Below are 25,652 nucleotides of genomic sequence, written 5' to 3'. Positions count from 1 at the left end.
CATCTTTCCTCTGTCAATTTGTCTCTTTCAAGCTCTCTTTCTCTGTCTCCTCTCTCTCTCTCTCTCTCTCTCGCTCTCTCACCCGACCTCTCTCATTTGCCGTCTTTCTCTTTATTCCTAGCTCCCTCTTTCTCTCCCTCTCTCCTCTTTCTCTCACTGAACATATTCCCTATTAGAGACACAGTCCTCTGACATTGTTAAGACACTGTCAGATCTCTCTATATAAAATCTCTCTTTCTCTCGCTCTCTCTCTCTCTCTCGCACACACACACACACTCACACATGCACACAAGCGCACACAGGAAGCGTGTCTTCCAGGATATCTAGGCCTTACAAGCCTATGCAAGTTTACTTGGATTAAATGTCACAGCCAGGGTGTCGCAGTGAAAAGGAGGGAAATGGAGGGAGAGAACGAGAGAGAAAGGAGGGAAGGCGAGAGGATGAGGGTAAAGAGTAGGATGGAAAGACAGAGGGAGGGTGAGTGGAGTGATGCTTAGGGAGATAGGAGGATGTGAGAGAGGAAGGTACAAACGAGGAGAGCAGGAAGGTAGAGACAATTGAGGAGAGAAAGAGGAGGTGGGTAGAGAGGCAATGAGAGCATGGTGAAGGAGCGATGGAGAGGATGAGAGTAATGAATAGGTGCAATAGAACAAAAGAGCAGAACAGCTAAACCAAGAGAATAAGGTGAAGTGGTAAAATTAGAGGTAAGGAGAGGAGAGACGGAAGGGAAAATAAATCATAAAAAAGGGTTAGAGGTGCGAGGCAAGGTGATGTGGGCAAGGTAGAGGGAATTAATGAGGGTGAATGGATGGGAATGAGGGAGAAAGGAAGTTCATAAGCACAGGGTGATTGCTTGTACGTTCTGAGATGCAAAGCAAGAAGTCATATTTTTTTTTTAGATAAAATGTTAATATACTGTACATCTAAGCCTCATTATCCCTAATCGGGACCTCACTGGAGAGGGGAGGGACGATGGTGAAGGTACAGCTGTTGTACAATTCAGGCAGGATGCATCAAAATGAGCCCATAGTGTTGTCAAGGGCATACACAGACATGCTGAATATACAATCCTGGCCATGTAGAGAATACTTGCCTATCAGCCTAATTATCATTTACTTATACCTTGGCCGGGGTTTAGATATACTGTAACTGGCTCGCCGCCACCGTCTTCACTGTTTTAAAAAGCTAGGCAAGCCTGGCTGGACTGTAGCTGAATCAGCTGTGAGTCGCAAACGGGTTTTGGCCAGGAGCTGACATGACGTGAAGAGAAATACAACATGAAAAATGGTACAGTACCGTCAATTGTCTGCCCTTTATTTTGCCGGATGCCCCCTCAGGTGCTGAATCTAAATGTGCCTGAGATTAATTGGCTATTTACAAATCCTGCTCAGCTTGCTGGCTAATGAATGGAGGCACATAACAAACCCGCCACCTACTCAAAGTATGGTCAATTGTGTGGGAGAAAGCAGAGCCCCTGGATATCTAGGTCTCTACAAGGGAGGGAAACAGTCAGGGCCAAACTGTCTATATAAGGCTTGAGAAGGAAAGGGGAGGGAAGGCAAATAAAAGATGGAGCAGTCAATGTGGAAGCTTTAGAAGCTTTTGAGAAGGAAGGAAGGAGGCAATGAGAAGCTAGGGAAGGAAGCTAGGACACAAGTAAGGCAGTAGAAAGAAAGATGAGAGGAGGAAAGTAAGGAATGGATGAGAAGAAATGAGTAAAGCGAGAGTTAGGTGAGAAAACGGTGAGAGAACAAGAGAGGAAAGATGGAATGGCACAGGAAGAAACAAGAGAGGGAAAAGTGTGAGAGAAATGATAGCACCGCGAGGGGAGATAAAACGAGGGGGGGGGGAGGTGAGAGAATGTAACAAGAAAATGTAACAAGAAAATTATATGAGTGAGAGAAAAAGTAAAGAGACAGATACAGAGGGGAAAAAGGTAAGGCAGGGAGAGAGGAGAGGCAGAGATAGCAACGACCTTGGCAGAGCTTTGTGTGACAGTGTGACAAAGGAGTGGAGTGCTGCTGAACTATGACTACAAATTCTCCTGGCTGCTCGCCTCCTTAACGATGGAGCAAATTAATTTACACGCTTATAATGAAGGAAGCGAGGTGAGGGAGGAGGGGGGGGGCGAGAAAAAAGTAAGAGAATGAGAGAGATTTTCCGTGCACAAATCACGTTACCGGGGGGGGGGGGGGGGGGGGTGTCTCCATTAATACACAGGGGGGGATAATTGGAATCTACAGTATCCTTCTGCCACGCTCCCATGCACACACACACACACACACACACACACACATACACAGATGCACGCTACATGTATGGACACACGTGCATATATCAAATGGGAAATTGGAATCTTCCTGCCAGTCTTTTTTTTTTCCTTTTACAAGACGTAGTACATTACACACACACACACACACACACACACACACGTCCGCACACACTTTCAATCACAGAAGAATATGTAGATATTGTTCCCACTTAGTGCTGGGTAACATGGCTTTTGGCTTGTTGCGGCTGGAGAATTGATTTCAATATACCAGTGGTGATTCAGTACCTTGGGTATATCTACTATCTACATTCCTACTACAACATGTGCTTAGAGAATACACTTGATTCTCATGCTGATTGTAGTGCTGACCTAGCCTACCTTTTCAATATTCACATATAAAATATACATTGGTATTCCAAATACTTACCAAATAGCATGCACATACTGTTTTTGTGTGTGTGTGAGAGAGAGAGAGTGTGTGTGTGTGTGTGTGAGTGTCTTTGAGAGCTTGTATGATAAATAGCATGGCTGTTTTCGTATCTGTTCCTCTCATATGCTGCTGGCCTGCTCTGCACTCCTATGACCATTAATTCCACCTCCTACCTCTCTGTCTCACACACACACACACACACACACACATTAATTCTACACTGTCTCTAGTGTCAAAACGCACGTCCTTCTAGCTCTCACATCACTGCTGTAAATAATAGCTTGTGTATGTGGGACTGTGCATTTGTGTGTGCACGTGTCTGTGTGTGTGTGTGTGTGTGTGTATGTGTGTGCGTGTGTTTGTGGACATTTGACACTGCAGGGCGATAACCTCCCCCGTTCATCATCATCATCACTCAGCGCCGCCGCCACCTTGCTTTCATCATCACACCGAGACGGCAACGCTTCTGTCGGGCCTTGTCACAAATCAGCTATACATCACCCACCTCTGTGTGTGTGTGTGTGTGTGTGTGTGTGTGAGAGAGTGTGTGTGTGTGTACTCCACCATGGTCATTATCCTTGTCACACTGTCAATGTGTAAGGAGGGCGCCCCCCTCTTTTTACGTCAACGTCCCTGTCACATTATTGTCATCAGCTTCAGCTGCACCCTCAACAACAGGTGTGTGTGTGTGTGTGTGTGTGTGTGTGTGAAACCTCTTCCCCATCCCATCATTGCCTGAGGATAAATGGATCTTCTATACTTCAGAAATCTCAGCAGTGCATACTCATCTATGAGAAAGAGACAGAGAGAGAGACAAAGAGAGGGAGAAAGAGACAGACAGAGAGACAGATACAGAGAGAGAGAGAGAGAGAGAGAGAGAAAGAGAGAGAGAGATAATTTCCACAACAGAGGACAGAGGGGAGAAGCAGATGTAGAGACAGTGACAAAGAGAGATGGAGTTTGGGAAACTTAAAGCTGCTTTAGCTGAAAAAGGCAAACAGATAGCAACCTCAAAACTGTCAGTCAGTCTGACTGAATAACTGACAAGAAGAGACTAATTCCCTTTCAACCTCTCACCCTCTATCATTCACATTAATCTCTCCCTCTCTCTCTTCCTATCTCCCTTCTCTTTTAACATGAAATCATTCGTTCTTAACAATCAATCCCTCACTCATGCTGAATGGTTATCTTGAGAAGACACTGGCTTAATTACTGGGCCTTTATAGAGTGTGGGAACATAATAACTCTGCTTTGGATGATGTGTCATTCTAATTTGTTCATTTAATAAGGAAATGAAGCTGTGTTTTGTGTGTTTAACAATGTGCCTTTGTCTGCCTGAGTGGCGTCATCTGATTCTATACAGTTATTAGGATGGCTGAGCTGTATGAAAGAAAGGAAGAACAGTACCACAATGTCATGACTTTTGCAAATACAGTGGCCATTGCTTTCTCCTCATTTCCCTTACAAGGAGTCCTGCACACTGCCCGCTCACTTGCAGTCTTTTCATTTAAAGGTTACAATGTTTCAGTCCTCGGACGTTTCAGTCCTCACACCTTCGTCACGTTCTACCTCATAAAAAGACTGTAAGTGAATAGACTTCTTGTTCAGTAGCCTGTATTGGATTCTTTTTCACAAGAATCTTCAGGTGTGCAAAAGCTTTTCAGTTCATCCTCACTTTCTTTTAAAGTTTAAAATGTATGTTGCCACATTTCCACTTAACTTACATGGTAGAAACTAAGCTCTTGACTAGACTAGGAGGCTAGATGGCGTTGATTTGTACATGTCATTACTAGCATTCCAAAGACTACTATACAAAACAACCATGCGGTTTCCAAGCAGTTGCTCCGGGGTGGCTCAAACTGTCACCCTTCCTCCTAAAAAGTATTGTGCACATTCCTTCCCTCTCAAAGGTTTTGGTATATTGCTGAAGGACTTTTATTCTGAAGTTGTGGGTGAACTGTGTGTGCAGCAGTGTAGAATCAACATCATCAGCGAGCTAGCATTAGCTTTAGCTCCCATCTCTTGAAAGCTGCATTTTGGGAAAACAAAAGAGAGCCACCATAGAGCAAAAATTAAGGGCTTGGTAGGTTGTTTTATATAGAAGTCTTTGGGAAGCTGGTAATGGCATGTATAAATCAGCGCCATCTAGCGTCCCTTTGGGTCTAGTTGTTGAGTAAGACATGCGTGACCCAGTTCAGTACTGCAGTAGAAAAAAGGCGTATAAGCCCTGGCAAGCCTTGTTTGGCCTTGTAGTGGAAACCAGGTTCATGTGTAAACCCTGGCTCACCCTTCTTGGCCTTGTAGTGGAAATCTGACTTGTGAGTAAAGCCTCTTGTTATCCCCTTTTTCATCCTTGTCTGTTTTTCCCTGTCGTGGAAACTGCTTAATGATGTTTTAGAGTAGGCTTTGAACCTCCAGCATTGAGGTTAGATATCAAAGAAGCCATGAAGTGACAGGGCTAGGTCATCTTGGTTAACTTTATTTGGCAGTTTTAAAATCACAAAGAGAAAGTGTGCATAGAATTATTCATGTAGACACATCTTTTTCTACATAGTTTCTTCATCAATGCTTACAAAATGTTCAAAACTAGCAGGTGCGTGGGGTGAGGATTTGCTTAGAATTTGCTGATTACGATTTTTTTTCAGACTCTAAGTTGATTTGTAGGCCAAGGGTACTGCACAGCAGCACACCTTATTAAATAGTAAGTCTGAAACACCTCTGATAAAAAACTAATAAAAAATTATGTGTCTTGCGATTTGGAAATTGCAGGGGTCAATTTTGCAATTTTCAAATCACAATAGCATCATGTTATTATTATTTGGTTTATTATACAGCTCTATTATTGAAACACAAAAGCTAGTTTGAGCACAAAAGAGACGGTGTTGTCCTTGATGTAGCAATTTTGAAAAAAATTTTTGGGTGACACTCTGTTGTCTGTTGTAAAGGAGCTGATGGAGAACAGAAGGAAAACAAATGGGGAACGGTAACATTATGGGCATCCAGAAACCGGTGTGTAAGCTGTGCACAGTTGCATTATTTACACACTTAATATGAGTAAGATGAGAAGATAGAAGAAAATTCTCATGGCGGATATGTTGGATATTTGTGCCTCCTGGTGACGACACTGCCCCCTCCTCATTTTTCTTTTACTTCCAGCTCCCCCCTCCACGTCTGCCAAGCACCCCCATCCCTCTTCCATCTAGAGGGGTTATTTGGAACTAAGTAGACAAACAAGTTACTTATTGCCTCTTTATCAACGTAAACAAACTAGGAAATGAATACCAAACACTTGTCCATTGGAGCTTTGTAATCAATACCTCTCGACCAATCAATTTGGGGCCTCTACTTTTGTATTCTGCATCCATTCAAAATGACCACTGTTGTTGATGTTGCTGTTGTCAAGGGAGGGATGGTTTGGAAATAGGTTGGTGATTTAGTGCTGCTGCCCACACACTGTGTGTTTGTGTGTGTGTGCGCGCATTGTGTGTGTGTTTGCCTGCCCTTGGGGCGTCTGTGTAAAGCGAGATTCAGTGCTTTTATTTCCTGGCTGATTTATGTTGTGACGTTTGCCTTTGCTCTCACAATCACATTACTGGAAAGGAGAGAGCCGGGATTGTGTGTGTGTGTGTGTCTGTGTGTCTGTGTGTGTGTGTGCCTGCCTGCCTGCCTGCCTGCCTGTACGCTTGTATGTGTGCTTGCCTCTTCGTCCGTGTGCCACTAGGCATGTACATGGATGTCCGTGCTTTTCCAAACTAAGAGACAGAGGACAGCAGACATTCATTCATTTTCCCTTCCTCTCTCTTTCCTCTCTTTTCTCTCTCTATTTGTCTTCCTCCATCTGAAAATATTGAAAAATACAAATAATGTAGATAGATAAAAGTAAGGTTGTACCAGAAAAGCACACACAACACAAACACATACACAAACCTGCCAGTGTTTGTAAATTAATTATAAGGGCTGCTGATCACTAGTCTTTAAATTACTTCATTAATGATTTTTGTATTCCTACCACATAAAGGATGTCTGAAACCCCTTTTTTCACTATTATTTTGGAATATTATTCAAGTATCAGGCCTATGTCATTTTCATAGGCCCATAGATGCATTTCTCTCTCTCGGATTGCCCGTCGCTCTGTCTGTTCTCATCTCTCATTTTTAATTTCTCTCTCTTTATCTTCACATCTACCTGCCCGCCGTGGCTGGATTAAAGACAGTGATTTTTTTAATCACTCCACAATAGCTGATGAATCACAGCATGACCCTGCACAGGATATAGTGTGGGCGGTTAACAGACTAAGGAAAATGGAGGGAGAGAGAGAGAGAGAGAGATTAATTGATTTCACAGTGTAATATCCCAAATATCATTGCATTTTAATATCTGACTGTTGTGGTCACCAGACCGAGAAAACTCATCCCTAGTGGGATGTTTCAAAGAGAGAGAGAGAGAGGTATACAAAGAGAGGGGTGTACTTTCTCTCTCTAAAGCTTTTAAAATACGTCTCGAAGCATGAGTGAGGTTTCTATGGCAACTCCATTGCGGAAGCCCAGATTAAAGGAGCCATTGTGGTGATTGTCTGTTACTCTTTTGTTTGTTTTATTACCTCCGCCAAGGAGGTTATGTTTTCGGTGCCGTTTGTCTGTTTATTTGTCTGTTAGCAGGATTACGGAAAAAACTACTGGCCCGATTTTCATGAAACTTCGTGGAAGGGTGTAGCATGGGCCAAGGAAGAACCCATTCAATTTTGGAGCGGATCCGGATCCAACTCACGAACAAGCAATAATAGCACGAACCTTGGCGGAGGTCTGCGCTCTCCGAGTGCCCTTCTAGTTAATTATTTTATTTATTTATTTTTCATGTTGTGGATTCTGTGGAGTGTAGAGCACATTGATCTTAAGTGCACTGACGCACAGTGCGCGATCTTAAAGGGTAACTTCGGTATTTTTCAACCTGGACCCTATTTTCCCATCTTTTTGGGAAAGGGGACAACAATTTTTGAAATGAGTCCAGTATTGAGCGAGATCGCTTCAGCCGGCAGCCAGGACCCTACAGAGAAATGAAACGTTTTTCTTTATCTTTCGCTTGATCCGGTCTGTGTGTAACTTCCTGCAACAACTCAACTCTCGCGAGACTTGAGCGAGACTTGGTTACACACAGACCGGATCAAATGAAAGGTAAAGAAAAACGTTTCATTTCTCTGTAGGGTCCTTTCCATAATGTTGTCAGACACTTATAATAACAATCTGAGCCTGTCAGTGGCAAAAACAAGCACTTTTAGTGGACGTACATTGACGGTGTGATTTGCCCCGTCGGATTACATTGCAGCCCGTTTCGTGGCTGCCTGCTGAAGCGATCTCGCTCAATACTGGACCAATTTCAAAAATTGTTGTCCCCTTTAGTCACTTAGACACAAAAAGATGGGAAACTAGGGTCCAGGTTGAAAAATACCGAAGTTACCCTTTAAGTGCGCTGACGCACAAAATAAACAAATGTCTCCTCCTTCTGTCTGCCTCCCTCTCTCTCTCTGCCCTCACCCCCCGCCCCCCTCCCTCTCCCAAGTATTAGCTTTATTTGTAAAGCAATATGTGATCTGTGATAATGTGTGCAGAAAGCTTTGCCAATATGAGAAATCAAAAACCAGTGCATATCACAGTGCAGAGTGTTTCAAACGTTTACAGTAGCAGGTTTAAATCTTTTCAGCATACATGTGTCGTGTTTTGAAAGAGTTTTAGCTTAGCCTGCCAATGTCTTTGAACATCCCAAACAGAGAAATATTGATTTATGTGGCCCAGTGACTTCCAGTTGCACTGATCCTGTGATGAGACCATTAGGTGTGTGCAGTCCCTTAGTGATTTCAGATACTGCACACACTGTGTTGATTACTGCAATGCTGGTCTAGTCCAGGTAGTTCAGTTGCAGAAATGGAAAGTGCCTCTCCTCTCCTCTCCTCTCCTCTCCATGCAAAATTTGTCCTCTAGACATATACAACCTAACAATCTCCTTGGGTGTCGCAGGGCTCGTTTAGGATATGTTTGTGTTTGGTAAAAATCGTTCCCAGCAGTGTCATCTTCAACCCGACTGAAGCCCATACATAATTCAGCTGTAATGGAATAGTTAATGAATCTTTGTATTTCACTCTTTATCACTTTTGTCGGCCTGACCTGTTTGTCTCACCTCATCTATACTGCATGATTATTAAAAAAATAACCAAGACTCAATCAGTGGGAAAGTGTTTACAGTAGCCAAATGTTGATGGATAAAATTATTCGAGGATGTATATTTTATGAGGCTTTTTAATGACGAGTCAGTTAGCATGCAGTGCCTGTTTTCAAACAGCATTCAGTTCTAATCTCAGTGGAATTTTTGGGGGGGTCGTGCAAGAGCTGTTGTTAAATAGAAATTAATTGTCCTTCAGGAGTTTAAAGTCCCCATGAAATGAACTCCCATTACCTTTACTTCCTGGAAAACAGAGTATCTTTAATGATGACCTCATGCTGCACCAGTAGGCGTAAACATAAATTCCAACCATTAAAACCATCACAGAATTTTTAAACAATCCCGCCCCTCCATCCCTCCTTTCCAATAAAACTACCTTTCTCTCCCTGACTGATATCCCATTGGTTTAGACTTTTGAATGATCCCTCACTGTGTTATGTCCCGCCCCAATAACCTCTTTAAACAGGAAATACAGTTGAAGTAATGTTCAAGTTTTTAAGATGAATGCTGCCTGTGTTTCTTTGAGTGTCACTTTAATATTTTTTTACTTTGATCTTTTCTTTACCTCATATTGTTCTGCTTTGGAGACTGTTTAATGACATTAAAGTAACCTACACTTAAATTAACATTAGTAGGGCATAGGCTACAATTTTCTTCAACTAATTAGGCAAAAAGTTGCTGTCTCAGACACATTTTGGGAACAAGCCTTTGAGAAAAGCTATCAGGTGGGAATAATGTGATATAATATGCTGTTTGGAGGACGCTTTTATTCAAACTACCTTACATTACTGTGAGTACATACATGTTTAGAAAGGGGAGCCTGAGTGGGAATTTAAACCCTAACCATTGCAGTATCAGCGCTAGGGCTGACCCGAATGCTTCGAAGCTTCGAAGCTTCTACTGTTGCCATGGTAATCGTCGTCCAAATCAGTATTCGAATGCTGCGTTTTGTTTTTAAAAAAAAAAAAATGTATTCATTGGATGAAAAGTTACGTTTCCATCCTATACATCTCTGTACACGCGTACGGAAACGCACTGTATCCGGACATGTCTGGCGACATGCCAGGAGATATTCGGGCCGCCACACGTCCGTAATTCCCCGAGAACGCACAACTTTTGTGTACCGGAGATTTCTGTCACTGTACATGCCTCGTTAAATGTCAGCTCACTCCTGTATACTGTCGCAAATTACCAGATATCACTGTACACTCACCGGGAATCTCCGTGCACCTGCACACATGGTTCACATACGTCCGGAAAAGTCAATTTTCCACCTTAACGCACGTCCAAACACGTCCGGAAAAGGCCAATTATCTCCGCCCACATCAATGTATATTTGCCAGAAAAGCCCGCCCCCCCCATCCCCCCCCCCCCCCCCCGGCGAAGCTTCGAATATTCGTGGGTAATTCTCACTGAAGCTTTGAAGCCCCAAAAATGGTATTCGGGACAGCCCTAATCAGCGCCACACTGTACTCACTGAACTACACCGGACCAATTATCACAGTCTTCTAAACGTGGTCAAAAACAGCCCTCAGCCAAATGTAGCCTGCCTGGTTATTAGTGGAATCACCAACCTGTGTCACACACTCACACACCTTCCAGTCCTTAATGAAGACTATTTGATCGCACACACACATACAGAGAGAGAGAGGAACTACGGGGCTTATTTTCTGGTCAGTGAAATACAGTTAGCAGTGCTTCACTGCACTGGCTTAGACAATTAGTGTCTCATTGGATTCAGGGGATAAACCGGGATAAATGAGAGGCTAAAAAGAGAGAGAGAGACAGACAGACAGACAGACAGACAGACAGAGAGAGAGAGAGAGAGAGAGAGGTTAATTGTGTGTGTAACAGACCAGTGCGAAGGGACCAAACATCTACCAGCCATCCAGCGCCAACAGTTCATCCTTCCTCCATCCTCTGTCTCAGTAACAGTGACTGACACTCCAGCTTGGTATCTTTCAGTTTCATGACTAATTTAGTCATGACTAGTTTAGTTGGAACTTCATCAACCACCGTGGTCCTCACTGCTACGCAGCACTCTCTTCCTCTTTCGTTTCATTTCGTGCAGCTACCATTTTGGATGAGTTAGTGTGTCCTTGGGCGGTGGCTGATCATAGAATCAACACTGATGTCTGTCCATCTCTCTCTCTACTCTTCCCCTCTCTCTCAGTCTCTCTGTCTCTCTTTCCATTCCAAACGTACCCTAATATTAACCAATCTTTTCCACTTTCCCTCTCTCCTTCCTTCCCTTTCCGGCAGGCGCCATCTTTGATGAGTCAGCGCGGAAGGATGACGAGGTGTTTCGTCTCGCCGTGGCAGACCTCAACCTGAACAATGACATCCTGGAGACAGAGAAGATCACCATCTCTGTGGAATTCGTGGATGGGAACAATCCCTTCCAGGCTGTGCAGGAAGGTAGGATGACTGTGCTATGAGTCTTTGAGTCTAGCATTTCTACCTGAAACTGAAACTGTTTCAAAAATTCCTCAAATTCAGGATGTGTTCAGGTTCAGAAATATCTTTGAAAAGAGATTAATAAGAAAACGTTTGGATTAACTGAGGTTCAGACTCACAGAAAGCCATTACTCCATGCGCATGGTTTTTTTGTTTGGGCAGAAATTTTTTGGTTCAGGCTCAAATTTTCAGGCCTGAGTCAACCTCTCCACTCTTTCATTTATTTTTATATCACTCTTTCATTTATTTGTATGTAGAAACGTTAACATCTTTTGAAACTTATTTTAGTTCTCTGTGGGTGGTCAACCTTGAATGCCAACTATCCCTGAAGAGTTTATTTACCATGGTTAGTTCCAAATCTCTTTTTATCAAAACTGAAAACTGGGAGATTTACTTGTTTCATGCCAGAAGAACTGCATCATTATCCCATTGCTGTTGAAAAGTATTTGGCGTGATGTTATCTATGTGTAAGCCTACATCACAGTTCACTGTAGCGGTGTAGATGATGAATATAGTTCTGAGAGCAGGATGGAGGAGGGTGATTATTGACACCAGAACTTACCGTACAGTCTTTTGTACATTTCTGAAATTTTTTAGCCCAAACTGTGAAATGTAGATTATGTTTTGTGGACAAAAATTCTGTGAACATTACGTTTCTCCACCATGAATTGGATTATGTGACAATCAATACCAACAAATTGGATTATGGGATAAGAGCATGAATTTGACACACCATTTTCACCTGTACGTCACATGGAAACATTAGCTAATAGCTAAGTTTAGGCAACTAAAACAACTTTGGTTAAAGTTAGGATAAGGTTTTGGTCAGAGTTAAATAAATGAAAACAGGAGACCAGCCTGCTGGAACTTTCAAGCTAGGTTTCTACACCCTAAAATAGTGCATTAGATGGGAAGTAAGTAAATAAATATACACATAATGGAAACTCAGACTTCATTTTAATTTGCATGTATGTATTAAACATTCAATTTAGAGTCTAAATGTGCACATTTACAACTTTTTCACATTTACTGTAACATATACAGAAGCCCTAACTACAAATTGTACTGCGCTGACTCTTGATGCAAATTTGTTCTTGTTGTGGCCTCATTTACAGTTTCCAGCATTTTAAACATTCAGAACTATTGAAAGAAAAGTGCCAAGTAATTTAAAACATATTTTATGTGATTGCTGCCACACACTGCATAGCAACACAACACAAAACAAAGAAGTTTTCAACTACACTACATTCATTTATTTATTTTTTGCACAACTGTCTACCTCTTTCCAATCTAGCTGCTAGCAACACCAATATCTGTGTGTAGGTTGAGTGTGGTGTTGCTGGAAACCATTATGCTGGAAAATCAGTCAGGAAGATGGTGATAAGTCATATTTGATTTTTGATTGAAGATATGAAAGGGGAGTGTGTGTGCGCGTGTGTGTGTTTTTGTGCGTGTCAGAGAGGGAGAGAAAGAGAGACAGTGAGTGAGTGAGTGGTACTGAAGCATTACAGTGTTGCAGCGCAGACACAAATACACACACACACACACACACACACACACACACACAATGGAACCATACAACATGGAAACATACATGCAGTCATACACCAAAAACATGCACATTTATGTGTGCACACACACACACACATGGACACACCCATGCACAAACACACATGCCTCCTATTGGTAACCCATCCACAACAATTTGTGATTCAAAGAAATAAGAAGAAAAGTTGTTTGAAGAACAAAGGTTTTGCTACTTCAAACAGACACATGTTCCAGTTTGAAATAAATGTAGAAGCCATTTATTATTCTGTCTTTATTTGTATTTTAGGCTGTCACACTTTTCACCACTAGAAGGCATTATGCACTTAGTGATGGGTCAGATGGTAAGGTGTTGTATGGTCACAGGTGATAGGAAGTCAGTCAATCAGTCATATGTAGCGGGTTCTTACATTTCTTACCATGTGTTCAAACAGAGAAAACAATAACTGCTGGTTTTTATTTGACTGCCAAGCAAGTTTGAATGACAAGTTCACCCCTCTATGGTAATTAAATAACTCTACAATAAATGGGAACACCATCCAAAGATAAGTTTCTGTATGGACATTGCTTCATTGGACAACATAGGGTACACATCAAGAATATTCTTTCCACTTCCAAATGGCTAATTGGAGTATTGGTTTTCAATTTGACAGTCACTACAGTAGTATGTGAAGATGAAGTTGATAAAGCTATTTTTCTAGTTCTCTATGGTTTCTAAAAAATGCTGACTGTGATGGTTTGTCTTTAGAAATGTTGGCCCAAATGCCTCTTCAGTGTAGAAGGAAACATATTCTTTAGAACACAGACATTCACAAGGAACAAGCTAATTGACACAAAAAGCAGGATTGCAAGGCATAATTTGGCACCAATTTCAATCAGCGAAACAGACGAGATACATATCTCCAAGTTGCTTTTTTAGACCTGCAAAAGGGATTTGGCTCAGTACCACACAACCTTCTGCGTGTAGCTTTTGATTTGAGTACCAAATATCATCAAAAATCTATTAAAGGCTATTTCCAAGACATACAACTGTGCTTTTCAACATCAGCATTTACCACAGCATAGCAGCAGAAATTTGTATCCTGACAGGGTGCACAATCTTCCCTCTAGCATTCAGTATCCTAATGAACTTAATCATTAGGCTGTACAGATAAGTTGTGGTTGGGGAAAGGGGGCGGGGGGGATTCATCTATACCACCCATCAGGGCATTCTGAAGAGCGTTCTGTACAAAATTGTATGTATCCTGTCATGCCATAGCTATGGTAGCTGAACTGCTAGTCATACACCGTTCTCAGCTCCTGGTATAATTGTTTTAATGACTTCAGATAAACCAAAGCCAATGGATTTAAAGAGGCAACATCAGAAAAGCTGCATCTTAGCATCGCTGCAACGATTTAATTAACTGATAATCAAATGCAAAGCACCCCTCGCCACCACCCATGCACATGTAATAAGCAGAAAAAACAGCATTACATTAGCCATGAAAACACATGGCTGGCAGACTGAAGAAAAGAGTAGAGGGGATGCAACCCTGAGCTTATTTGCATTTCTGACAAACAGACACCATCCCTGTAGCAAACAATGGTGGCCATCCTGTAAGCAGATCTCTTTTTCAGAGATGCGCTATTTGCTGAGAAGGCCGTGTGTGGGTGCATGTCTAGGGGTGTATGTGTGTTTGTCTACCTCTAAGAGCCTTGTTAAGGCTGTTGCTTTGTTATGAGGGATCAGTAGCATTGTGTGGTAGTCAGGCTGTAATGCTTTGAAGTCTCAACCTGAGAGGTGTTATTACCTGAGTTCTGTCTGTGTGTGTGTGTGTGTGTGTGTGTGTGTGTGTGTGCATAAAGGGGTATGATGATGATGATGATGATGATGATGATGATGATGATGATTATTGCTAGTAGCTGTACCTTTATCACAGCACTCAATATGACAGGAAGAGCATGGAAATCCCTCTTCTTTCTTTCTTTCTTTCTTTCTTTCTTTCTTTCTTTCTTTGGACAGTGGGCAGCCAGCATCTGAAGTGTCTTATTAGTGTATGAGTGTGTGAAAATAAAGACAGTGAGTAGAGAGAGATGTGACACTGCAGCAGCATGTTCCTGGTGTGATCTCACAAATTAATCATACATGTGTCTGTTTCTCTCTTTCTTTCAGTCCATGCATTTTTGGCATGTGTATTTTCTGTTGTCCTTCTATCGGTCTAGCTTATTCTGTAACTTGCTGTTTTTTAAACTTTTGTTTTATTCAGGGAAAGTTTTTTTCGTTTCTTTTTGCCGAGCATGCATGCTATTTTTCAGCAAAGCCCTACTTCATATTCATACATATGGACACATTCCCAGCTTGGAGCTGCTTAGTGGCCGGTAGTAGAAGAAGATTATGGTTGTACTAAGCAGCTCCAAGCTAAACCCGACTCCACAGGGGGAGCCGGGTTTAACTGGTTTGCTCAAGGGCACATCAGCAGTAGTTGGTGAGGCTGTTGGTTTGTCCAACTTTGTGGATGGATGTCTGTCTGTCTGTCTGGTTTGTCTGGTATTGAACAGACCACCTGACTCTCCTTCACCTGGCAGTTTGCCTGCCTGTCTTTCTGTCTGCCTGTCTGTTTTTCTTGTTAGCTGGCTGGTGAATTGATTGCCTGTCTGCCTATCTTACCTGTCTATCTGTGTATTTGTCTAGCTAGCTGGTTAGGTGGCTCGAAAATCAATTGTCTTCTCCTCTGTCTGTCTATCAGTATATCACGGTTCAGTCTCTGTGCCCAGCCCCTCTATAAGCTAAAGCGAGACAATTAAAAAGGTTTCAGTGTTTCTTAATGTACAATACTTCATCAGATGGCACAGTACACTATTAAACAGTATTTTCTATGCTAGGCAGAGATTCATTGATGTGTGCAGAGCCTATTAAAACATTTGACAGCCTTAATGCACAGTTATTAATGGATTGCCATAGCTAATCATTTGTAAACGTGTTGTGTGCAAAATCAAACAAACAGCCACAACTTGCTGTGATCCGTCGTCTGATTAATGGGAACACGTATGTTCTTTGTAGGTCTTTTCACTGTCTCTTAAACAATTTATGCTACAAATTTGTATTGACATTAGAGGTAGCATAGTTCAATTCCTGACTCACCTGGATGCCGTTGTAGGAGCCCCCACACTGCACCTAATCCGAACAATTCCTCTTAGTTGTGGAGCAACAGAGCTGTTATATTGTGGCGAAAAATGGGACTATACAATAATAACCATATCTCTAACAATGCAGAGCATATTACAATTTAGCCGTCTGGCTAGATTTTAATTTCAAAGAGAATTATCTGTTTAAATGCATTATCCAAGTGATTTACTGTGTTCTCTGCCCTGAGGGTCGTGTGCGCCTCTGTGTGCGTGTGTATACGATCGTCTCAGGGGTGTGTAAAGGAGCTTGGATATTACACAAGCTCTCTCTCTCTTGCGCTCTCTCTCTCTCTCTCTCTCTCTCTCTCGCTCTCTCTCTCTCTCTCTCTCTCTCTCTCTCACTCTCTCCACGTATAGTGGTTAATTGCGGATCTGCTCCTGTCACTTATATTCACTGTTCACTCCCTACACCCCTACACTCTCCCCACTCCCCACTCCCCACCCCCATCTCCAAGGTAACCAGTGAACAGGTAGATCTGTGTGTGTAGTGTGTGTGTGTGCGTGTGGTCTCCATTGATTAAAGCAATGAGAATCACCTAATTGGATAACAGTCTATGGAGTGGTGGGGGGGTGAGGAAATGGAGAGGACGAGAAGAGAGGAGGGAGGGAACTCAATAGTTGTCTCTGCTTATTTTTCATCTCAGCTTAGTCTTGACATACAGACATGCATATACACACACACACATGCATTGACAGTCACACACAGGCGCATGCACACACACACACACACCCCTCAGAGAGAGCGTGCAAAAGGTGTGCAAAACCTACTAGCATCTCTTTGACTGTACTTGTTAGGGCTTTGTCAGCAACACTACAAACGACATACCCTTGACACGTGTGCGTGCGCACACACACACACACACACACACACACTATAAAGTTGTGTTTCTGCCATTATTCTAGACTGCTAGTTCTCAAAGTAGGGTCCAGGGACCCATAGGGGTCCTTGAGAGTCCTCCAGAGGGTCCTCAGCAAAATGAGGAATAGTTTAATTTCACTATTAGCATGAGGTTAGGCTATTTTGGGTTAGGCTACTTGCAAACACACACACGTCCCTAAGGAGATTACTATCAAATGTGCAATATCCTCTCACACATAAATGCATGAATGTGTATTAAATACAACACTGAAGATGTAAAATCTAGTGTGGTGTAGGTGTGATGCAGGTATCATTTACACTGTAAACCAATGCTACGTGAATGCAGTACATATACCACTAGAAGCTAACATTATACTTACACTACATGTGTCTAATGCCTGTGTCTCTATTGTAAGTCAATGAAAATTCTTGCCGTGATCTTAGAGGTTTGGTCAGATCTTACAGGTCTTGGCCTGACACAAGTAAGCGTTGCAGGTTCTCTAGAATATTGTCCTTCATGGTACTTTATACACACACAGAGTTGAGGAAACACACCTGGGATACTGTAGTGTGCGTTTAAAGAGAGACAAGTGTGCTTTTAACAATTTCTACCTTCCAACTCCCTTTATAACAAAACCTTTACGCCACAGATTAAAGTAGAGGAGATGTCTAATATACAGTAGGATGGGTTCTGATGTAGATTGGAGGATTCCATTAAATCTATATCTCACTTTAATACAGCATTTCCACCTTGTGCATGAAGCATGTGTTCTAAAATCGACCATGATATTACTCATCATATAATGATGCCACCTATTTTATAAAATTCACGCTCCTAGCATCTTTCTCCATGCAGACAATTTTCCTCCATGTCAAAGTTTTCAATAATTAATTTAGCAAGTTTTGATAATCAGAAAGTGGTGAAAATGCCTTAAGGCTGGTGGAGACTTATCAATTATCAGGGCTGCTAATTCATAATGAGGTGTGTAAAAAATGGAAATGTTCCTTTCTTTCAGGAGTGAGACTGAATTTGAATGCAGAAATTGAATAGATCACAACTATTTCCGACACAATGGAAATGGTTGTGATTCACAGGAAGTATTGGGATAGTGCAAAAGTCAGCATGAAGCAATTAGCTATGAGAAAGACTTCTGCATGAGTGTGATGGGAACTACAAAATCAGACTTTGTTGTGTTGATAAATACACTGTCATATAAACTCATTAAGAAAAAAAAATCATTCATTCATTCAATTCATTCAAACATTCATACTGAAAGAGCAGCACTTTTTAACACTTACATTTTGCTTGTTAACACTGCTGGTCTGGCAGTAAAGACATTTTCATCTACCTACAAGGTTTTTCGTCCTCTTTGTCTCTCTCAGTCCTTTTTTCACAGCAGGGTTTTCATTCAGAATCCTCTGAAATGGAGGACTCGGGGCTTTTGATGCGAGCAGAACATTTTTAATTCTTCCCCAGAATATCGCAACGTTAGATGATTTTCCCTGTTTTATAAAACATTAACGTCCCGTTTAAAATATTTAGTAGCCCCCTTCCCCTGTTGAAGTCCCATTCTGTAATGCAAACACAAACAAAAGAGTGTCAGTACACCAGAAAAGTCAAAGCATCAGATTGGAGAAGTTTCCAATTCTTTTTTTAACAATATTTTGATACAAGGACATCATGGCTTGAAATGTGTTTTAGGAGTTTCTGTTCAAATGTTTGTTTAAACTATGCTATTCCCCCCCCTTTTTTTTTGCATATTACAGTGAAACACAGCTGTCCATCCAGAGTCAATGTGTTGATACATTGAGGAAATGTCTTGTTTGCCCCATAACACACATTTGGCATAGCTGAACTTTTTAGCTCTCTCTGTGCTGTGATGATGACCTTTGTTTGTTTTTAATGTGGTTGGAGAATCGCAGCGCTGCCAATGACTGTGTGTAGTGAGGTGTGCGTGACTGTGTGTGTGCTTATTCATTGATCACTTAAGTGTTTGTGAATGATTTTCAAGTCTAGACAACATGCAGACACCTGGGTTGAAAGAAGGAACCTATAATTTATGAGGTCTCGCTACTCCCCTCTAGTGTTCTTTCTTTCTTTCTTTCTTTCTTTTCTGTTTGACTGTCTACATAGGCTATCCTGTCCCCTAATGCACCGTTGAATACTATTATGCTAGTTATAAACATACAGATAAATAAACTTATAAACGTATAAACTGACTTAAGTGAGAGCTGCTAATGGGCCATTTTACTTTCAATACATTTCAGCTTGCCTTGGATGGGAATTCCTTAAAAGCGCTGTTCATTCTTCCCAGTATATAAAACCTCTTTTCTGCAATATTTTCACACCAACTTCCCCTGCTGAATCTGTGGGCCACGCTATTAATATTTCATCTGCATTATTTCATTTAGTTTTAATTAACACAACAAGGATTAAGTGTCCTCCGATGACATGACTCAGAGGACATATTCAGACTTGTTAACTGAAATTGTGCTAGACTGTTCACAGTTTCTGGGTATGTGCGAGATGATGATCTTCCCAGTAAATGAGCTTTGCTTGTACAGAGTGCTACTTTGCAGATGGGTGTTGAAGGGGAACAAAGGAAACAAAGTTGAAAGAAAAAGCAAGTGTGAATGGAATAACCTTTGCAAAGCACTTCTCCCTTGTCAGCATATTTGTTGTTCACTTTCTCAAAGCATGATCTAACTTCAGAATAAATGACCTCAGCCTAGTCTTCAATCTCTCACAGTGCACACAACATTAATTTTGTTGGAAGTGTTTTTTGTGTGTACTCTGCTCTTACTGTATGTCACCCTCCCATCCCAAGTCCTGTGTGTACAAGAACACAAAAGGGAGTGTCCTTGGGTTTGAAAAAGCAGTTTGGTTGACTGGAGTAATGGTGACATGGCAAAATGATCAGGATCACGTTCCAAAGTGCAGGCCTTTAGAGCTCCAGTTGTCCTCCATATTGTGTAGAAAATGTTTCATGACCTAAGCTCAAACATTGATAAAGCATAGCAAGCAGTTATCAATAGTTGAATCTGCCAGCTTTCTGAGTTGCTGAGAAGGAATGAACTCACTTCAGGTGATGATATATTCCTATTTTAATCTATATTCTGTATTCAAAGAGACCTCTAGAGGTTTTTTTATTGTGCAAACAAGCAGGCTTTGGCGATGTCCTGACAGCATAGATTTAAATCTTTGTCTGTAGATTCCAGTGGTAGCAGTTTTAGTATTAGATTTTAAATTCAAACTCCGAAAATATCTCTCATAATGTAGAGCTCTCTTTACTGTAAATCCACATTTTTTTTAATAGGACATTAGCTTTCCCTTTGCCCACCCATATTATGCTACCAGTCACAGTCAGCAATCTGGTCTCGAATGAAATCTTTTGCTGCATCATGCCTTAATGTGGCTGTGGCTGTCCATTTCACTTGGCTCCATCTGTACACTGACATCAAATGTTCTCATTATCTGTATCTATAGAAACCAGCACAACCATCTTATTAGTCTTCAGACCCACATCTTCCTCCCTCTATCCATTCTTTCATAGAGGCCTTCTCCCCATCCTCCCTTTATGTTTTCCCATTATTCAATCTGATATACGTAAAGCAACACGAGCAACACTCACATGAGCTACCATGGAAACCAGAGCCGATGTTATTTAGTCTTACGCCCATCCTTCTACCTTCCGACCATCCTCCACATCTTTGTGTGTGCACTGATGTGACTTCACAATGCACAGTAAGTCTCGTTAGCTGCCATAGAGACCAAAGACATCTCATTTTCTAAGGCCGTTCCATCACTCAGAGCCTGGAAGCCCTCCGCCTCCTGCCATCCTCACTTCGTTTGTCCATTTATCTATCCAAATGTCGAACAACCAACTGTGTAGACGCTCATGTGCACACACACACACACACACACACACACACACACACACACACACACACACACTGAGCACACGATGGCCTTCTTGCTTGATGCCTTGACATTATTGTTTTATTATTGTTTTATTAGGATCCCCATTAGCTGGCAAATTAATGACAGCTAGTCTTCCTGGGGTCCTCACAAAAAGCAATACAATACAAATAATCAATAATAAGATAAGAGAATACTTAAGACAACAATAATAATAGTATAAGGAAACAAATTAATTTAAACTAAATCCAGTGATAAAAATAAAAAAAAAATATAAACATAGAACAAATAATAACAATTATAACAATTAAATTAAATCAAAGTTTACATGGTCAGTTTCATCAGTTCACTTTTGAGTGCCTTTTTGAAAGTGTAATTATTCTTTGCCAGCCTGGTGGATACTGGTAGCTTGTTCCAGTTAAATATGGCTCTATAGCACACTGTAGATTTTAAGTAATTAGTCCTAGGTCTGGGAAGTACTAGGTCGCCACTTAGCGCCTTTCTGGTGAAGTGAGTGTGACTGTTTTCTATATATTCTAATTGATCAACTAAGAATGTAAGATTACTAGAAGATAAAACCTTCCTAAAGAATACGAGAAGGAAAGTAAGAAGTCTGTGTTGAACCGGCAGCCATGACAGACGTTTATGCATTGAAATAACGTTTGTTCTTTTTGAGCATTGAAGTTCTACTCTGGCAGCTCTATTTTGTGCCAACTGAAGTTTGTTCAATTCTTTCTTAGACGCTGATGACCATATAATTGGACAATATTCCAGATGTGACAAAATAAGTGACTGTACAACCTGATTAAGAATGGATGGTGTTATATATGTGACACATTTCCGTGCCATGGCGATACCTTTGCCCATTTTGGCCACTGTCCCTTCAATGTGAGCTGACCAGGACAAGTGGGAATCCAGAGTGATTCCAAGAAGTTTTGTTTGGTTCACTTGTTTCAATGGTTGCCCCTCGATAGACAAATTTAATAAAGCATCTGCAGTTCGTTTGAATTTGGTACCAAAAATGATGGATGTTGTTTTTGTTATATTTAACACCAATTTGTTTCCTTGCACCCAATCACAAATTTTTGCCAAATCTCTATTTAGTAATTCTGATAAATTATTGGCTGTTTGTGCTGCGCAATATAATGTGGAGTCATCAGCATACATAACCACAGTAGTATTGTCTAATGTACTTGGTAAGTCATTGGTGAAAATTGAGTATAATAATGGGCCAAGGCAGCTGCCCTGAGGAACGCCACAGTGAACATCTACACTATCAGAGTAGCTACCATTGAAAAAGACTCTTTGCTTCCTTGTGGATAGGTAGCTGCCCATCCATGACAGAGCAGAGGATGAAAAACCATAACATTCTAATTTTTTTAACAGTATTTCATGATCTATCACAGGGGCGTTGTTAGGATTACAGAACATCCGGGGCTCAGCCCAGAGGAAGTCACAGAACCATAGTAGGGGGGTCCGGGGGCAGAGAAATTTTTTAAAATTTAAACAGCAAAATGCATCAATCTGGTGTAATTTGACATGAACATACATGGGTGTAAATGAAGCAGCATAGGAAACAGTTTGAGCAGCAGTACAGGCCAACAGTGAGACAGTATATTGTAGTCTGTCTGTCTCTCTCCTCAGGCCTGCCTCCTAAATTCTTCTCTTGACACTTATTTGTCTCCTCCCCTCATCTCTCTTTGTCTCTGTCTCCTCCTCTCTCTTGTTCATTTCAGGTTTTGCAAAAAATGAACAGAGACACAGTTATCAATTAATATATAAAACTTTAAATATATATGATATACAGTAGGCTATGTGCTCATCATCTGTCTCTTTACTGTAAAAAAAAAGATCCAATCGTAATCCAGTGAGTTATATTTAATCAAAAGTTATATTTCTATATATTTCACTACCTATATCACTATATTACTACAACCTAATAGTGAGCTACTTTGGTTTGTTTGTTACGTATGGAAACTTAACTTTAAGCATAACTCATTTTAAGAAGTAAATTATTTAACCTGTAATGTCCTTCTGTTAGGAAGCTGATATTTTCAGTGCCACATCAAAGATCACCATGAAAAGCCTAATCCATTCTGAATGGCTGGAGGAGTCTACCAGCATAGTAAAATATACAGAGGCACAAATTAAAAATTACATTTTTAAACATTTTCTCACGTTTAAGGGAAACAATATCTTAAGTTGAAAATAATGTTTCATGTGAAGAGAATTAGTTAAAATATATATATAAAAATATAAAATATATAATATATATATATATAGCCTATATATATATATTTATATAAAAGATAATTAGTTTTTGCATTTAATGTTCAGCAGCCCACATAAGTAGACCTGAATGGGAGGATTCAGTAACTAACTGACTAACCAGCTGACTGGAGAGAAATAGTAACATTTTGTTTACAGTGATCCAATATTATATTGAAGATGTTGAGCTCAAAAAAAAAAACTGCTGTAGCTTGTAGGCATCTAACCATGAAGCTATCAACCAAGTGTCAGTCAACTCGCCACCACACAGCTGCCTGATTTTTGCTGTCTTTCCAGATATGGATAATCAATCACTTGATTAAACTAACCTATAACATATCTTACCTTTCTTCCTCTTTTGAAAACGTGAAGAAGATCCATAACCTGTCTTGTCTTTTCCTGACATTGTGTTTCCTGGGTGTTATGGCTGGCTGTATGTAGCCTACCTTGCCTTCTCTGACCTAGACTAGGACTGAGCGATTAAAATCATCCATAACGTAGCCTTTTCCTTTAGTTCGACTCAAACTACACGATGACAGATTGGCAGAGCCCCCTACCAAACAGACACACGTAGCAAGCAGCGACAGGTGAGTTCGATTTGTGTCCCGGCATGTACCTCGATGCACCCAAAGCCGGGCTTCAAAGCTGGCTCACGTAAAATAACTGGCCCGCTCTGACTACTAACTCGAATTTTTTTATTTTTTTTTTATTTCCGGGGCTATTCATAAAACATTCGGGGCTGTAGCCTCGTACGCCCAGGCCTAACGACGCCGCTGATCTATCAGATCAAAAGCAGTGCTGAAATCCAGCATAACTGCACCAATTAGTCTTTGAGCATCCATTTCTGTTAGCCACTCATCTGTCATATGTGTTAAAGCAGTACATGTGGAGTGACCACCCGATATGCATGCTGAAATTTTGTTATTAGCCTATTGCTGAAAAAATATTTCTGGATCTGTTCAAAAGCAATTTTCTCCATAACCTTACTCAATATTGGAAGAAGACTAATGGGTCGGCTATTTGCTCCTGTAAATGTGGATCTCTGATCCTTGGGCAATGGTATTACTTTGGATTCCTTCCACTTCTCTGGGAATATACCCTTAGATAAACTTAGACTCGTAGACATGCTTCTGCTCATTCTTCTCCACTAGCTGCAGTAGCCATGGCAAAATTGCAATGATTTTACCCTCTCTGTTCCTTCCTTCAACTGTATCTTTTTCCATCCATTTTCCCCTTATCTCTCTCTGTCTTTATTCAGTGATGAATTGCAACAATCCAATTAACCACCCGTCTAATCGATGGGGGAGTGGAGGGTGGGGGAGGCGTATCCTGTGGCAACACAGACATTTCGTAAAAGGCGATATGATGCTATTTTGTGTGTGTGTGTGTGTGTGTGTGTGTTTGTTTGTGATGGAGTCCAGCAGCTGACAGCTGGGGACAAACCAGACCCAACCAGACCGGTGGGGCTCTGAATGTGTGTGTGTGTGCGTGTGTGTGTGTGTTCACATGCAATTGGCGGCCGGTCAGTTGATTGGTTGCTAGATAGAAAGTGTCATTTGAATAGAAGTGAGAAGTGCATCTCTATTGAGAGGACTTGGTTTCCTTCCTGCTCCTACTGAGCATTGGCCAATACTCTCTCTCTCTTTCTCTCTCTTTCTCTCTCTTTCTCTCTCTCTTTCTCTCTCTCTCTTTTTGTCAGTCTGCATGGCTGCTTGACAGCCAGCTGCCCCTCTCTAAATACACAAAGACAGTCCTTCGTTGCAGATGGAAAAAGATCACCGTGAAATGATTTTTGTTGTGGCTTATCTCTTGAAGTGCTACCGTCCTTGAAGTGAAAACTAGATTTTTTTTTTTATTATTGACTGAATTATTTTCTTTCAAGGCTCTGTGTGAAATACTTCTTTAAATTCACATTCAGAGTGTTTTGGACCAGGTACAGAAAGCATATCAACCTCCTGGAGTGACATCATTCTTTCCCTCCATCCCTTCTCACAGTGCAGCATTGGCACGGAGATGATGATGTCTGGACACACGTTGCACTGTGACACGGATGTGAAGGACACCAAAACAGAAGGCTGACATCCTTTTATACCTTTACATGCACTGGCTGAACAACCATCAGCACATTGTACCACCCCTGGCAATGCTGTCAGATGTCATTATTTCCCCTACCTGCTAAAGTGTTGTTAAAGTGTTGCTTTCCAGTCTACTGAAAATAAGTGGGGATGGTAAATCAGACCCTGAATACTAATTTGCCTCAAATGACGAAGCAGAAAAAGCTGAAAATTAAGTCTTGTATCTTGTGTTTGTAACTGTGATAGCGTTCTTATTAGTGTTGCTAGTTGTACATGGTTGCAGATATGTAAATCACTGATATTTTTCTTCATATTTCTGCATCTTATCTCAGCAGCACTGAATGATACAGCAAAGAAACCGGCTCAATAGATCTTACCAGCTCTGCTTCATGCGGATCTGTACCACATTCTACCTCACTGTGCCATTTAACTATAACTGCATTAATGAC

The 25,652-nt window shown here is 41.2% G+C and overlaps 1 protein-coding gene across 1 annotated transcript in view; it reads left to right on the top strand.

Moving 5' to 3' along the window:
* grid2 (glutamate receptor, ionotropic, delta 2) overlaps positions 1-25,652 on the top strand; it is a 543,340-nt gene that overhangs the window by 91,313 nt on the left and 426,375 nt on the right. Inside the window, exon 2 of the mRNA XM_071907238.2 lies at positions 11,178-11,333. Within this exon, the coding sequence (XP_071763339.1) occupies positions 11,178-11,333 (156 nt within the window). The remainder of the gene's footprint in view (positions 1-11,177; positions 11,334-25,652) is intronic.

Source organism: Centroberyx gerrardi, chromosome 8, assembly GCF_048128805.1.
Source record: "Centroberyx gerrardi isolate f3 chromosome 8, fCenGer3.hap1.cur.20231027, whole genome shotgun sequence".
Lineage (NCBI taxonomy): Eukaryota > Metazoa > Chordata > Actinopteri > Beryciformes > Berycidae > Centroberyx > Centroberyx gerrardi.
This window is presented reverse-complemented; position numbering and strand designations above follow the sequence as displayed.